Source organism: Hippoglossus stenolepis, chromosome 13, assembly GCF_022539355.2.
Source record: "Hippoglossus stenolepis isolate QCI-W04-F060 chromosome 13, HSTE1.2, whole genome shotgun sequence".
In the NCBI taxonomy this organism is placed as follows: Eukaryota; Metazoa; Chordata; class Actinopteri; order Pleuronectiformes; family Pleuronectidae; genus Hippoglossus; species Hippoglossus stenolepis.
The window spans coordinates 8,521,335-8,535,425 of record NC_061495.1 but is presented as its reverse complement, the minus strand read 5'-3'; the positions used below and the strand labels follow the sequence as shown (position 1 = coordinate 8,535,425).

Below are 14,091 nucleotides of genomic sequence, written 5' to 3'. Positions count from 1 at the left end.
GGGGGACTGGGAAGCTCCATTCACCATGATCAGGTCACCGGGTGGTTCACAACAGCTTAATTCGCTCCCTAATAGGATTACCTGTCACAAGCTGGGATGCCCAGGCGGCATCTCAGCGTGTGACACAATTCTCTGCAAGTGGGGACACGCTATTCCACGGCTATTTTCAATTTTTTCGCTTCTTTGAGATTTTGCAGATGTAGGGCTCATAATTACCAGTGATTGGACCACCTAGGGGTTTATGTGTTTGAAGGTTTAAATGGTGAAGAGGTAATAACAGAGTGTCATGGGGCTGCTGGATAAACTGTCGGGCTGGCTCGGCCTGAAGAAGAAAGAGGTCAACGTTTTGTGTTTGGGGCTGGACAACAGCGGCAAGACCACCATCATCAACCAACTGAAGCCGGCGAATGTAAGTGCACGACACCGGGCTACGTTGTGAGTTAAGTGAGAGGCCTTTCTTCATGTAGCCCTGCCACGTGAGCGCACTCAGACTTGTTATACAAACACTAATCTTTTTTAACACAATGAGAAGGCCTTTCAAAATCTTCTTCATTTCACTGCAATCATTCACTGATTGCTTGTTTTCAGCGTTCGAATCATGTAGGCCCATTGTCAGAGGAGTGGAAACATGTTAGTCAGGTAAAGCCAATATCATACTCTCCTCATACCATGTACTTGTTGACGTACTATTGCCATTACTTGTCTGTTTGTGTGTGTGTGTGTGTGTGTGTGTGTGCATGCAGACCCAGGCACAAGAAATAGTCCCAACAATTGGCTTCAACATTGAAAAGTTCAAGAGTTCAAGGTAGAATCCCACAGATATTAAAATGTGTTTCAACCAATTTTCATAAATAATGTATTAAATGACTGAAGCAGCATCATCATCCTGAGCTGATCCCCCTCCTCTCCCTCCCTCTGCGAGCAGCCTGTCGTTCACAGTGTTTGATATGTCCGGGCAGAGCAGATACAGAAACCTGTGGGAGCATTACTACAAGTACGAAACACACGATGTGCCCGTCACTCATTCTAAATATTAAATACATATCAGCAGGGTTGTGTGTCGGTTGTAACGTCTGTGCTCCTGTCCCCCTCAGAGAGAGTCACGCCATCATCTTTGTCATCGACAGCGGAGACAAACTGAGGATGGTCGTTGCCAAAGAGGAGCTCGATATTCTTCTTAACCACGAGGGTACAAAATACATGAATTCTGTCGCAATGATTTTTTGAAAAAAGCACCTTGTGGATACAGTTTCCAGTTTATTTAACCTGACATGGTACTGCAGGATACTGTTTACTAAGATATATATTGGACTATATCAAAATATCTGGCATGGTTTAGGGTTTATCTGTGAAATAATGGAGAGAATTCTTTTATTATATATATATAGGAGTCTGATGTTTCCAGTGGAAGACCACCCTTAGTTTATTTGACTCATCATTTCTTTAAGCACAACAATACAATGAGTATCTAGTTTTAGTTCTCTATTGTAAATCATTATCCAACACTGACAGAATTTACATTCTTTGACAAACAAATGCAAATGTTGAAATGTAGCTATCTTGAAACTTTCATCCCAAACTGACAATAATCAGTATCGGTGTTAACATCATTTGATCTTTTTGATCTTTTCTCTTGGCTATGATCTCAGTGGCCAACATGTTTTTCTCATCACCCAGATATCCGCAGCAAAAAGATACCAGTGTTGTTCTTTGCTAACAAGACGGACCTGCGGGACGCCATGTCTTCTGTCAAGGTCTCACAGATGTTGTCGTTGGAGAACATCCAAGACAAACCCTGGCACATCTGGTAACACATCTGTCAAATACGTCCATTTGAGGCTGCACACTGTCCAAAGCTCCAATGTTTAGCTTGTTTTTTGCTTTACAGTACTGTGGTCATGTGGCCACTTTATTGTAATAATATTCACCCTGATGAAGTATCTCTAAGGAAGGTATTTAGGTGCATTTAGTTGACTGAATTTGGTAACTTCCCATCAGCAACATTTTGTGCTTCCACAGCTTAAAGTCTTAAACAGAGATAATAAAGTGCCCAGGTATATTTACTCTGCTCTTTTTCTGGTTCTGTTTACTAGTCTGTTTACTATTTCTGTCTGCTGCTCACAGGTTAAACATTATTGGGAGCAACAGACAGTTAATTAAAAGAGTAGCTCTCTTTCGTGTGCCTGCGTTTTCCACCCTGTTTACTCATTAGCCAGATGGGAGGCAGATGGATTAAGAGCTAGAAAGCTTTAAACATCCAGGATCCCAGAAATGTCATGAGAAAGTAAACGTGAACCACGAAGAGATTAACTCCTTGACATCTTGTTTTCTTTCCAGTGCCAGCAACGCTATCAAGGGAGAGGGCCTCCAGGAAGGGCTGGACTGGCTGCAAGGTAACACGGCTGATTAATCAGACTGTCATGCTTGGGTCTAAAGAGAACGTTTCAATATCAATGTTCAAATGCTGTCTGAAGACTTATTGAGATTGTGTCTTTTCTTCCCATACTTGTAGAGCAAATTGCACAGTAAGTATCATGGTGCCGTCTCGTGTCAACACGTGAAGTGATTGTGGTGCTAGATTGTATATCAGCGTCCTTCTGGATAGGATTTAAAACATGGGAGGTCCAAAAAACCATACTGGTGTGGAAAAAATGATTTTTAAATCACTCAACCTCCGCTAGAAAAATCCCATCCAAATGAGGTCTATGTGTTGTATATGTTGTGGTTAACTTTTTTTACCTTTGTCCAATTTGAATGTAGATGCTAATTAAAACATAACCCACTCAAACTTAGCACCCGGTTTATATGGAAGGTTTGCTGCATGTCTTTTCCATTCCCTGCTCCACTTTTTTTTACTCTTTAACACTTAACAGTGTCCTATGAAATAAAAGCTTAAAATAAAATGTTTTTCTGTTTTTTTTACAAGTTTGACTTTTGCTTTTCATTTTGAACCTGTATCCAAACAGATATGAAGCAAACACAACCAGGCTAAATAGAGAAAATGTTTCTGTTTTTTCTCAGATCACATCAAAACAATGAACAAATGAACGACTGAAAGGTTTGTGACCAGGGACGAGTCGTGGATGCAGTAATCTCAATCTCATCCACCTAACGGAGTATTCATCACACTTAATGTTGCAGGCCTTAAACTTAAATGTGAAGTAGCCTAGTACTTCCTGTTCATGCTACAAGTTTGACACCATGTTTCTTTAAGAAAGTACTTATAGTATAATTTGTATGACTACTGTGTTTAAACGTAAAGCTCTATGTTGTGCTTACATCTTATAAGTAAGCAAATGTAAACAGTCTGAATGTATTCCTTTTAAATAAAAACGTTGAAAAATGTCATTCATAACATTTCCTGAAACTCCTTTTTTATTCCATGACACAATTGATCAATTTCATCAACTGATTTTTTTGTAAATGCTAATGTCACCACTGAATATTGTTCTACCTGGAGGATGTTAAAATGTGTTATTTGCAGAGTGCTTGCTGTGTTTCTGTTTTTGTAAATGAAGACAAATTAGAACTGAAAATATATAAATTTAATAAACTATACAAAAAACAATGTTATCACTGTATCACAACTATATTTACACAGAGAGGCAACGTGAATAAATAGCATCAAATAAATATTGTTACTGTTAATGAATAAATATTAAGAACTGTTTATAAATATCCAAGATGTTAAAAGCGACCATAGATATTTAATTGAGACAAATGTCATTCGTATAAATAACTGTGCAGTTTGTTTAAATAATTAAGCAAATGCAATCTTGTTTATAGCATGTAGTGAACTGTCAGCAAAATCCATCCTCCGATTTCTCTGAACTTTCAAACCAACCATGGCAACACCACCAATGTTCAATTCTTAGGACTGTTGTAAACATCTTATCGCGCTCTGTCTCTCTATAGTTACTCTCCTTTGTTATTGCCGTGTCTTTCTCCTCCATCTCTTCTTACTCTGCTCCACATCGTGTCACTTTCAATCCTCATGAGTCCTATTTCAGCAGCATGTGGAGGAATTTGGTGTGGAAGCGAGCGCTGGACTCCATGAGGATACACAGCGTCTGGAAATTCTCCCTGTCTCCAAGGTGGTTCCCTGGAACACATTGTGTTATGGAAAAGGTCACTCACCTAAAGGTGTGTGAACCACAGGTTTAGAGAATATAACTTCATAGTGGTCGAGAGTGTAGTGACATGAATGACAAGCTTAAATATATGAAATAAACACTTAACATAAATAATCCACAGCAGGGCTTAAACAGGTACATTTTTTCATATATCCACATATAATAATTGTGTTAATTTGTTTGTATTATTGGCCACTAGCTAAACTTATGGTTTCACCTACCATGAATACAACTGAATGGTTTCTCTATATATGCAGACTATTTATTTATATGAATTTTACAATTGTACATCTCCCCATCAGTAAATTCCATTTAATCGACCCACATTCATATTGTTACCCGTTACCCACTATAATCCTGCTCTGATGACATCAAAAATACTGTGGGTGTTAAATCACAATAAATCACAACGGTACCCACAAAGATTCAAGTTACCAATCACAATTTGTCCTGGTGCTAAGACATAATAACTTCATGGAATAAAATCAAGACTTTAAAAGTGCCACCGCTTACCTGTGACATAAAAATCAAAGAACTCCCTGGTGACTTCTACAAACATGTTCTCCAGTTGTTGGATGAAGTAGAACTTTTCAGGAGTGGTGTTAAAGACGTTACAAAGCTGTCGTACCAACTTCACCGCCCAGCTCATGTGGTAGCCCTCCTTCTCACACACCTGATGATGAAGCCACACGAAACAGAAAACTTTATGATAAGGTTTATGAAAACTGCTCTGATGGAACGGAGATGTTTAGTCTAATATTCACCAACTAATCAAGTGTTCTAACTGCATTGTATCATATCAAAAGAAGGAAAATGATGACAAATATCATTTTTAATTAAAGGCCAATAAAAGCCGAATATGGGACAGTATGCAGCTGATGATCTCACCAGTATCATGTAGACGATGAGTCTGGAGATCTCCTGGAGGCGTCCGTTCAGGGCCTTGCTGGCCAGGACGGTGTAGCAGAGATTGCTGCCGCACAGTACCAAGAGACGAGCCACGTTTTCCACATGCCACGGCTGGGGAATGACTGGACATGATAAAGATCAAAATATACTGTGGTCTGTCTATCTGGAGGTCTACAACATGAACACATTTAAGAACCACTGAAGTATGATACCGATGAGCTCCTCCAGGATCGCCAGCATCGATTCGTTGCTCCAGCCTTTGACTTCTAGTTTGCCTAACAGCAGGAGGATGGCCTGGGCCAGGTCCCACAGGGTCGTGTGAGGCAGCCCTGTCTCTAACAGATCCTGCCAACCCAGACTACCTGCATGAAGAGAGAAACTCACACTTATAACTCAGAGATTTGGGGAATTATTAGATAGATTGCACAGAAAAACTTAGCAAAGAACAACAGTTTGAACAAGTTCTCAGGGTGTGAGTATAAACAAATCAAGAAACATCAATCTCAGCAAAACAAAAATCTGTCCAAAAAATTAGGCATGTTCTCATTAAGTCAAGTAAATGGATTGAACAAAAGGTTTTAAAAGTGATCTTACCCTCAGGCAGCTGTGGTCCGTAGAGGATGAACAGCAAGTGAGCCTGGGTGACCAGGGGCCAAGGCCTCAGAAGTTGTGTTAGCCAGAACTGACACTCTGGCTGGTTCAGCCACGGATCCAACAGAACCTGACGACAGAACAGACGGAACTGCACCTCCTGGTACCTCCTCACCCCTGACGTCAGACATTAAGTAAAGACAAGAAAGTAAGTAAGACAACATGTTTTTTGTTACATGCTTCAGGATTTCACAAGCCTCATCAGGAGAAGGCCCAGAGAAGAGAGGAAGCACTGCTATTGGCTCATCCTCTTCTCTGTTGTTCAAACAACTCAGACTTAAAACTAACTTCTGCTCATCACTGCCTTCATCACCATGGATCTGAGGCAGGGAGACTGAAATGAACGACATGCAAGTATTACAGACTGGACACAGTGGGTTTGATGGAGAGAACACTTCAGCTCCATCCTCTTCAACACTCAGCAGTATTTTCACACCAAGACAGACTTAAAATACACACCTGGTTTTGCAGAGATAACTGCCTCCACTTTTTGCAGCAGGTTTGTGAGCTCACACAGGAAGTTGAACACTCTGTGGCACTCCAGCTCATCCCAGCCTGCAATCAGTGTCTTTAAAGGGACGGGACAAAAAAACAAGAAAACAATTAGTCTTGATAAAGTTTATTCATTCTTATGAGCCTTATGAAATGTTATTGTAAAAGACAGCTGATTTTGATTCTTTATCTGTGCCTGGTACTGCACTTCAGCATGTCACTTTACTAGGCTCTAAATAAAGGGTGTGAATGTTTGTTACAAGAAAGATTGTATAAGTAGATTAGAGGAGGACGTCTTCGGGTTTGATGGAGTCAGCATGCGATTATGTTGCTTAGCTGTATTTGAATTTCGATTAAGGATCAGTTTAGTAGACAATTTCTAGTCTTTATATGAGTCTCTCACCTTGAGCAAGACACCACAGCTGGAGAAACCGATGCAGTTGGGAATTGGACACTGCTCTAACATGAAGCAGGGAATCTGAAAGAAATCAATAGGACATTTCTGTGAGATTAATCTGCCCATTTAATACAATCATCGATAAGTATGTAGGCTTGTGCAATAGTCACACATGTAATAATGCAAATTAGAATCATCATGGTACTCTATACTAACAATTTTACTGCTTAGTGCTGTTAACAATGAAAACAATTAAACCAGGTGTAAAAACTACGACAGCTCGTGCCTTCAAATCGAATGATGAATCAGACATTCTCAGAGCAAAGTGATTTTTCAACAGGCTGAAATTATTTGACATATAACGAAGACATTTTAAATAAGGAAAATTATTTTTTTACAGATGCAGAGAAGACAATTTGAAAATTTGCATAATATTTCTAATGAACCTTCTTAAAATTATTGAAAAGTATGTTAAAAAAACTAAAAATAATCAATATTTTATTGTTTATCTCCACTAAATGTGTAAAATAAGCTTGCCTTAGCCAGAGAGCCTATTTCTATTTTCTTTGGCTCCTATCAAAATAAATAGAGACTGAAGTACTTCACACAATATTCTGTTCTCACTTCTAAACTCATTTCTTACCTGAGAGAACCTCTTAAAGATAAACTTCAACCTTTCCTTTGTTGGTAGCAGAAGTGTACATCTCTTGAATAATAAACCTGAGACAGTCAAAACAAATGCACATTATTCAAGTAAAAAATTAATAATTCTGGCCTCCCCCATTGTTTAACTAAACATGGTAGCTTCTATATCCCTTCTATAACTGCTTCATACCCAGACTTCTGTAGTGCCCAATAGTGGATATCTGCTCCTTGCAGGTGGAGTGGTGAAATCTTTGGGTGATCATTTTATTCTTCCAGGCCGCAGTGGAGATGTAGTCCAAGATGCATTGAGTGATTTCTTTGGACACCATGCTAAAGACACTGATCTCCAGCACTGACAAACACAAGCATTTTCATTCACAAAAATTAAATAAAACTGGTGCAAACGTGACAGATACAAATAATGAAATGTTTTTTTGACAAACACATAAAAACTAAACTAAACTTTTACCACCCAAGCCTTCAGTGGGCTTCATGTATGTCTTCACTACTTTTCATGACACAACTTGTGTTGAATTCAGTTCCAGAAACACATTGAAGATCAGGTGAAGCAGTTTCTCACCTGTCAGCTGATCCAGGATCATGTTGAACACCTCCACTGGGAGTGTGTGGAGGGAGCTACTGCTGCTGACCACCTGGCTGCGGGTCCTGATGGTTCTGGCCGGGGCAACGCTCCTCCTGTGTCTCTGGCTGCTGTACATCAGTGTGTACCTGCTGTCATTTCTCAAAGCTTTCTTAACCATGACCATCCCCACTGAGTCCACTGCAGAGACAAACATGGAGTTAAAGAATACTTTAGCTAACTTAGCTAAAACTCCTCTGACTAGAACCAACTAGGCTAAGTCACAAGCTAACCGAGCTAGCGCTAGCTAAACTGAACTCTTAACGAACTAGTGCTGGCTAACTTTATAAACGCTTCAATTTAAGTAGTGGCAGAAAAAAATAGTTATACACACTGGAGTTAAATACATCTTACTGATACTATAAACTTAGAGACGGTTGATGTCAGCTGTAAAAGTGAGTTAGCTCTGTGTTAGCTGCCTGTTAGCTCTGTGTTAGCAGCCTGTTAGTTGTGTGTTTAATTGTGTGTTAGCAGCCTGTTAGCTCTGTGCTAGCTCTGGCCTATCTCTGTGTTAGCTCTGTGCTAGCTGACTTTGATGAGCCGGTCACTGCGGCGCCAAATGAACAAGTGTAGTTCACTGACAGTAAAATAAACTACTACTTCTTCTTCCTGTAAGAAAACAATAACCTGTTCGAGTAGTTTATAAAGTTTTCATGAAATATTACTCAGACACTCACCTGTCGCAGGTTAGTGAAACTTTTAAAAATGTCCCTGAAGTACAACAGAGAACTAGAGCTTCTTAAAAGGGAAAAATTCCAGAATAAAGTCCTAATAGTTCAATAATAAAGTTGTATTGCTATGAGAACGAAGTCTCAATTATACAATGATATGTTCGTAATTTTACAAAAAAAAGTTGTACTATTACAAGAATAAAGTCGTGGTAAAGTTTTTGTACTATGACAAAGTCTTACTAAAACAAGAATAAAGTTAATATGTTTAGACAATTCATTCATAAAAGTACAAGAATAAATTTGTAATACAAGAATGAAGTCACAATATTACAAGAATACAGTATTAATATTAAGAGCATGAGGTCATAGTTTTACATTATTAAAGTCATACTAGCACATGAATAAAGTTGTTATATTACAAGAATTAAAATGTTTTATGATGAAGGATGTCAAAATATCCCATACAAGAATACAGTCCTAATATTAAAGTTGTGATGTTAGAAGAATAAAGTAGTAATATTACAATATCATTTTAAAAATCCTTGTTTTTCATTATGGCCCTTATACTCTGCACTGTAATAATATTAAAAACAAAGAAAAGCATATCTAGCTGTATAGTTATTAGCAGTGGCTATTTACTAATGTGAGAAACAATATACAAAGCTAGTGTGTGTGGTCTTTAAAGTAGGCCACTTCTGCCTTGAGGTACTTCTCTGTATACACATTATTAAAAGGGTGTGTGTAGTGCAGAGAAGTTTGCAGCTTTCCAAACCTCTGCACACATAAAAGAGACATAAAAATAAGAACGGCCTGTGTTACACGGTCGACGTGGCCGTGCTGCCCTCCAGCAGTGTGTGCTTCAAAACCAGCTATGCTCAGCTGCTAATCACAGGATTACTCTGCTTAACTAAGACTATTAAGTGTTCCACATTCAAATGGCGTCTCCCACAGGCGGACCTTGGAGAGGATCATCCCTGCACTACAGGGCTCTGACAGAGAGCTGAACACTACACAGAGGACCCAGGAGAAGGGCAAGGAAAAGGCTCCTGTGTACTGACAGGATGTCACGGTGGGTTGGGACAGAGAGATAAGAACCACCAAGCGAGAAGATGGACTTAGAAGATGAACTCAGGATAGAAGTGAAGCTTTGACTCACCTCACCTGGCTGCTTACACAGTGAGTACACCACATTACCATGACGTCAAATGTGACTGTCAGCTTTTACATGTCTGATGATTACGTGAATTTGTAGGCTACCTCATGAAATCGGCATTTCATTCATTCTTCTCTTTATTATTCAGGGAGCTGAGTTACTGGGAGTAAAACAGCCCAACCAGTGAGGACAATATCTCCTCTGTCTGTCTCTGCTCTGCCTCCGACAGTTGACATCCGCCCTGTTTATCTGTCGGGAGCAACATGTCAGCAGCAGTGCTTTCTCTCATGTCATCTCTGACATGATGCTCCCGGCACTGACAGGGATAATGCCAATGATAATATCTGGCCAGTCATTTATTTGACAGGCCAGACACACACACACACACACACACACACACACACACACACATTGTACTTGTCGGTTTAAGCAGAGGCAGAGACAGAAGGAGCTGGTCAGTGTGGAATCAATGCCACTGACCTTATTTCTCTGGAACTCCTCCAACTATGTCTCCATCACTTAGGAGGAGTGTGCCGTCTGGACACCTGTGACCAAGGCTCTGTAGTCCTCATGTAACCCTGTTGGTGAGTATTTAAAATATGGATGGATTATTAATTAATCAAGATGCTTTGCTTATACTTGTTATGTCTCCTGTGTAGTCGATCATTAAGGCAGCACAATGAGGCCTGTATCTGTGATATTTACAGTAAGAGATCCCAACGGCACCAGGTCTAACACTGAACAACAATCAGGCTTTATAAACAGCCTCTGCTCTCTGAGGAAGTCTAAAAAACAATGGTTTGTTTTTCTCTGGTTCTAACATTTAAAGTGTTTGCAGGAAAAACAGGCTATTTCTAATGTAAGAAGTATTATTTGCCCCTTTATGTTACTATTGTATTTTTTAGACTTAAGTTGTCTTTGGTGTAAAATATTTCGCCTGCTCATTATTCAGGATCTTTTCACCCAGAGAACATTTTGTTCAAAACATTGAGGAGGGACATAAGTAAATGCTTAACTACCTATTTTCTTTCCGCGAGGGAGGGAATCATTACTTGAGGCCTGGATCTAGGGGGAGACAGCTGTGGAATATGTGTGAGAAAAGTCCCAGATGATGACGGAGAATAATTGGACATAATAGAATTCGGCCCATTAGTACAACAACAATCTCTTCCTGCCACAGTCTGGAGCCCCGCTCTGTCATCAACTCTCTCAAATACCCTGCAGAGCTGTGAAAAATGTTCAAAGTTAGTGGTTTATAACAGCGACTCTCAGCTTGGGCGCTTTCTGTAAATGTTTAATTTCCCCTCTCTCCCTTCCTGAGGGGTGGCGTACAGAGCTCGACAAATAGCCTGCTGTGGTTTGCCCTCCTGAGGGGAGCGTTAAGCAGGTGAAGCCGAACAACGCTCTCATTAGTTACAGATGCAGTCATCTGCCACTCACCGGAGACTGATGACAGAATACTGAAAGTTTCCACTGCTGTTTCTCCCTGCGCTCCTCCAGAGACACTGACTCTGTGACTGGATGTCAGCTCAGTGGAATTTGCTCTACTGCTGGGGACCATGCAGATGAAAGGAGGAATCCAGCCACATCTGCAGCCTGGGGGACTGTAGCTTTGTTCCAAAAAGTGCTCAGTTTCATTTGGTGACATATAATTAAATCATCATTTTCTTGACTTCAGTGTATATTCCTGAGACTGGTGATTGACATCCACAGCTTTTTTTCCAGATTGTCTCCTGGTGTGTGTACATGCTCATCAGCTGTGACTGTCTCTTTGTACTTTGCAGTTTGAGCGTCTGTCCGACTGAAACAATCATGGCCAGCATGGCGGTTCAGCTCCTCGGCTTCTTCTTGGGCCTGCTGGGGTTTGTTGGAACCGTGGCTGCGACTCTGCTTCCCCATTGGCGCAGCACAGCCTATGTGGGCTCCAACATCATCACAGCCACCGCCTACATGAAAGGCCTGTGGATGGAGTGTGTGTGGCACAGCACTGGCATTTATCAATGTGAGGTGTATAGATCTCTGCTGGCACTGCCACAGGACCTGCAGGTACTGCACATACACCATTTAGTGACAGTATTTAGATCAGGCAACTTAAAGTATCATGTATGCATGTATCTTAATGTATTTTACCTAAAGGAAAACTGAAATTAATGATAGATTAATGGTTTCTGTATTTATTTGATCAGAAATGTCGTCATTGCTTTAGTTATTGCTTTTCTCTGCTTCAGATCATTTTCATTCAAATATTTACCGGACTTGAGATGCTAGCAGACACCTTAGAAATCATTATGGCTTTGTTTTTTAAACATTTTATTACATTTTACAGACAAAACAGTTTCTCAGATTTATTGGGTAAATATTCAGCAGATTATTATTACCCATTACCTGTTGAGTTCATGCAATTGTAGAGTGAATTGCCCAGAATGGTGGATGGAAGTATTTGAGGGAAACCAAGACAATTACAATTAAGTTACAACTGTGCTGAACAAATTCTTAAAACAAAATTATGTTAATGTTAATCCAAATGTGATTATACTAGAGAAACTATGTGTTGATGTATTGATTAACCAGTGCTTAGATTGATTGAATACTGAACCTGCTACAGGACAAAGTGCAGTTAATGGATACAGACTCTCAGAATAGGTTTTGCCCTGTGTTTCAACTCTGGCTTTACTTTCTTATTGTTTTTGGCCACACAGTCTGCACTGCTGTTTGTATAAATACATGTACAGTTGAAACATTTTAAATAATTTCCCCTTCTATTTTTACTTCATTAACCCCTAATATGTGTAAAGGTCTTGGTGTCATAAGCTTTTTCTTGTCACTAACTGGGCTTATGAGTGACTAAAAATGGAAGTGACCTTGAAGCATTGTGGTCATAGCGTTTCAGGAAATACTTAATGTTTAACAAATTTGGCTGTGGCTAAACAAATACATATCCAATTTGTTTGCTTAAGATTTATTCACAGACAAGGAAATACACATTGTGTAACCTTCCATGACAATGTTTTGGATCATGGGATTGGCGAAAATTCGAACTCCTTGTCAAACCTCATCTGAACGAACTGTTACATAACTCCAGTAAGAGAAATAAAAATAATCATGTCTAAGTACTGTACTGTCAGGTTTCACAGCTTCAGTGTTTCTCATACTCTGGGTAGTTGGTAGTATTGCGTCATTTTTGTGGTGAACTTCTAAAATGTGAATTGGCATAGTTTTGAATCTTCCCATTTTAAGCAGCTCTCATGGAATTCAGGAATTTAGAAAAGGATCTAGATGATAAGAAGCTACTTTTTTTTCACTGATAAACGGGGCCTGGAGTCTTGAGTAGTCCAAACATAACAGCAGGTTCAGTACCATATTTGAAAGTGTTTGTTCTCCTCCACATTAGGCTGCCCGGGCCCTCATGGTGCTCTCCTGCATCACCTCAGTCCTGGCATCCCTGTTGTCTGTGATGGGGATGAAGTGTACCCGCTTCGCACGTGGCTCCCTGATCAAGTCTCCGCTGGCGATGAGCGGAGGGATATGTTTCCTCTGTGCAGGTGTCCTCTGTCTAGTCACCGTATCCTGGACCACCAATGATATCATAATGGACTTCTACGACCCCTTCCTCCCCAGTGGGCTGAAGTATGAGATCGGCCTGGCCGTGTACCTCGGATACGCCTCAGCCTGCCTCAGTCTGAGCGGAGGGCTGGTGCTGTGCTGGAGCAGCTGTGGTGACAGGTCACGGAGTCCACCTCGTATTCAGAGGAGTCACCCATCATCGCCTCCCCCTGCCTTCAACCACATATACCCCCCTTCTCCACCATACAAGCCCCCTGAGGCCTTGAAGGACAATCGTACTCCATCAATTTGCTCCCTTTCCAGTAATGGATACAGGCTCAATAACTATGTCTGACACAGGAGGATATACGAGCACAGTAACTGTGGTCATGAGAGCTGTGTCCAGTCTCCAACACTTCTACAACTTATTTTTTATTCTTTTAAGTTGTTATTATTCTTTGCCTCCTACCTACCCATAACAAAGGGGATACGGAAATGGACCTGTCCCTCACATTTCTATATTTGACCAATAAGGATAAGACAACTTGACAAACGAACTTTGCTGTGACCAGGTCTGATGTCTGATTCACAAGGTACAAGTGTTGAAGAGAACTGATGAACTAAAACCTGTTGAACTGCTGTTATAAACCCAAAAGACCAGAAGGTGGCAGCATAGTCCTGCAAGTAGTCACAAAGATGGATTGTGTCAATTCCCATATTCTAACTTTAACACCCATGATAATATTTGTCATCTCCTTATTGAAGCCCATTTTTAGTTTGGGTTAACTCTTTTTTAATAGTGAATGCTGTACATCAGTATTTATAAAACCAACACATTGTATTTAATGTCTGCATTC

At 40.2% G+C, this 14,091-nt stretch overlaps 3 protein-coding genes across 8 annotated transcripts; 2 read left to right on the top strand and 1 right to left on the bottom strand.

Moving 5' to 3' along the window:
* Window positions 1-64: 64 nt before the first annotated feature.
* Window positions 65-3,348, top strand: LOC118120557 (ADP-ribosylation factor-like protein 6). Of its 4 annotated transcripts, XM_035175637.2 has the most exons (9): window positions 65-409; window positions 589-639; window positions 744-805; window positions 926-994; window positions 1,095-1,189; window positions 1,678-1,807; window positions 2,338-2,393; window positions 2,513-2,525; window positions 3,022-3,348. In XM_035175637.2, the coding sequence occupies exons 1-9, from the start codon at window positions 287-289 to the stop codon at window positions 3,053-3,055; spliced, it is 633 nt and encodes a 210-aa protein (XP_035031528.1). In that variant the 5' UTR covers window positions 65-286; the 3' UTR covers window positions 3,056-3,348. The 4 variants fall into 4 exon arrangements, with proteins under 4 accessions (XP_035031528.1, XP_035031531.1, XP_035031530.1 ...); XM_035175640.2 differs by lacking the exon at window positions 589-639; XM_035175639.2 differs by lacking the exon at window positions 2,513-2,525.
* A 238-nt stretch (window positions 3,349-3,586) lies between these two features.
* On the bottom strand, window positions 3,587-8,613 carry LOC118120555 (F-box only protein 47). The gene is made up of 11 exons (XM_035175634.2): window positions 8,545-8,613; window positions 7,808-8,008; window positions 7,418-7,579; window positions 7,226-7,302; window positions 6,589-6,663; window positions 6,153-6,261; window positions 5,637-5,810; window positions 5,255-5,404; window positions 5,022-5,164; window positions 4,647-4,806; window positions 3,587-4,102 (listed from the first exon to the last, which is right to left on the bottom strand). The coding sequence occupies exons 2-11, from the start codon at window positions 7,992-7,994 to the stop codon at window positions 4,002-4,004; spliced, it is 1,338 nt and encodes a 445-aa protein (XP_035031525.1). The 5' UTR covers window positions 7,995-8,008; window positions 8,545-8,613; the 3' UTR covers window positions 3,587-4,001.
* Window positions 8,614-9,481: 868 nt separating this feature from the next.
* On the top strand, window positions 9,482-13,978 carry LOC118120556 (claudin-14). Of its 3 annotated transcripts, XM_035175636.2 has the most exons (5): window positions 9,482-9,714; window positions 9,840-9,874; window positions 10,215-10,275; window positions 11,476-11,737; window positions 13,083-13,978. In XM_035175636.2, the coding sequence occupies exons 4-5, from the start codon at window positions 11,504-11,506 to the stop codon at window positions 13,587-13,589; spliced, it is 741 nt and encodes a 246-aa protein (XP_035031527.1). In that variant the 5' UTR covers window positions 9,482-9,714; window positions 9,840-9,874; window positions 10,215-10,275; window positions 11,476-11,503; the 3' UTR covers window positions 13,590-13,978. The 3 variants fall into 3 exon arrangements, with proteins under 3 accessions (XP_035031527.1, XP_035031526.1, XP_047198453.1); XM_035175635.2 differs by lacking the exon at window positions 9,840-9,874; XM_047342497.1 differs by having other exon boundaries at window positions 9,840-10,275.
* Window positions 13,979-14,091: the final 113 nt, after the last annotated feature.

Bases quoted from the DNA above. Each gene is read 5' to 3' on its own strand.
- LOC118120556 (XM_035175635.2), top strand. From the start codon at position 11,504: ATGGCCAGCATGGCGGTTCAGCTCCTCGGCTTCTTCTTGGGCCTGCTG. The intron at 11,738-13,082 runs GTACTGCACATA...CCTCCACATTAG, and splicing joins CACTGCCACAGGACCTGCAG to GCTGCCCGGGCCCTCATGGT.
- LOC118120557 (XM_035175637.2), top strand. From the start codon at position 287: ATGGGGCTGCTGGATAAACTGTCGGGCTGGCTCGGCCTGAAGAAGAAA. The intron at 410-588 runs GTAAGTGCACGA...GCTTGTTTTCAG, and splicing joins ACCAACTGAAGCCGGCGAAT to CGTTCGAATCATGTAGGCCC. The intron at 995-1,094 runs GTACGAAACACA...TGTCCCCCTCAG, and splicing joins CTGTGGGAGCATTACTACAA to AGAGAGTCACGCCATCATCT.
- LOC118120555 (XM_035175634.2), bottom strand. From the start codon at position 7,994: ATGGTCATGGTTAAGAAAGCTTTGAGAAATGACAGCAGGTACACACTG. The intron at 7,303-7,417 runs GTATGAAGCAGT...TGACTGTCTCAG, and splicing joins TGGGCACTACAGAAGTCTGG to GTTTATTATTCAAGAGATGT. The intron at 6,664-7,225 runs GTAAGAAATGAG...GATTTCTTTCAG, and splicing joins TCTTTAAGAGGTTCTCTCAG to ATTCCCTGCTTCATGTTAGA.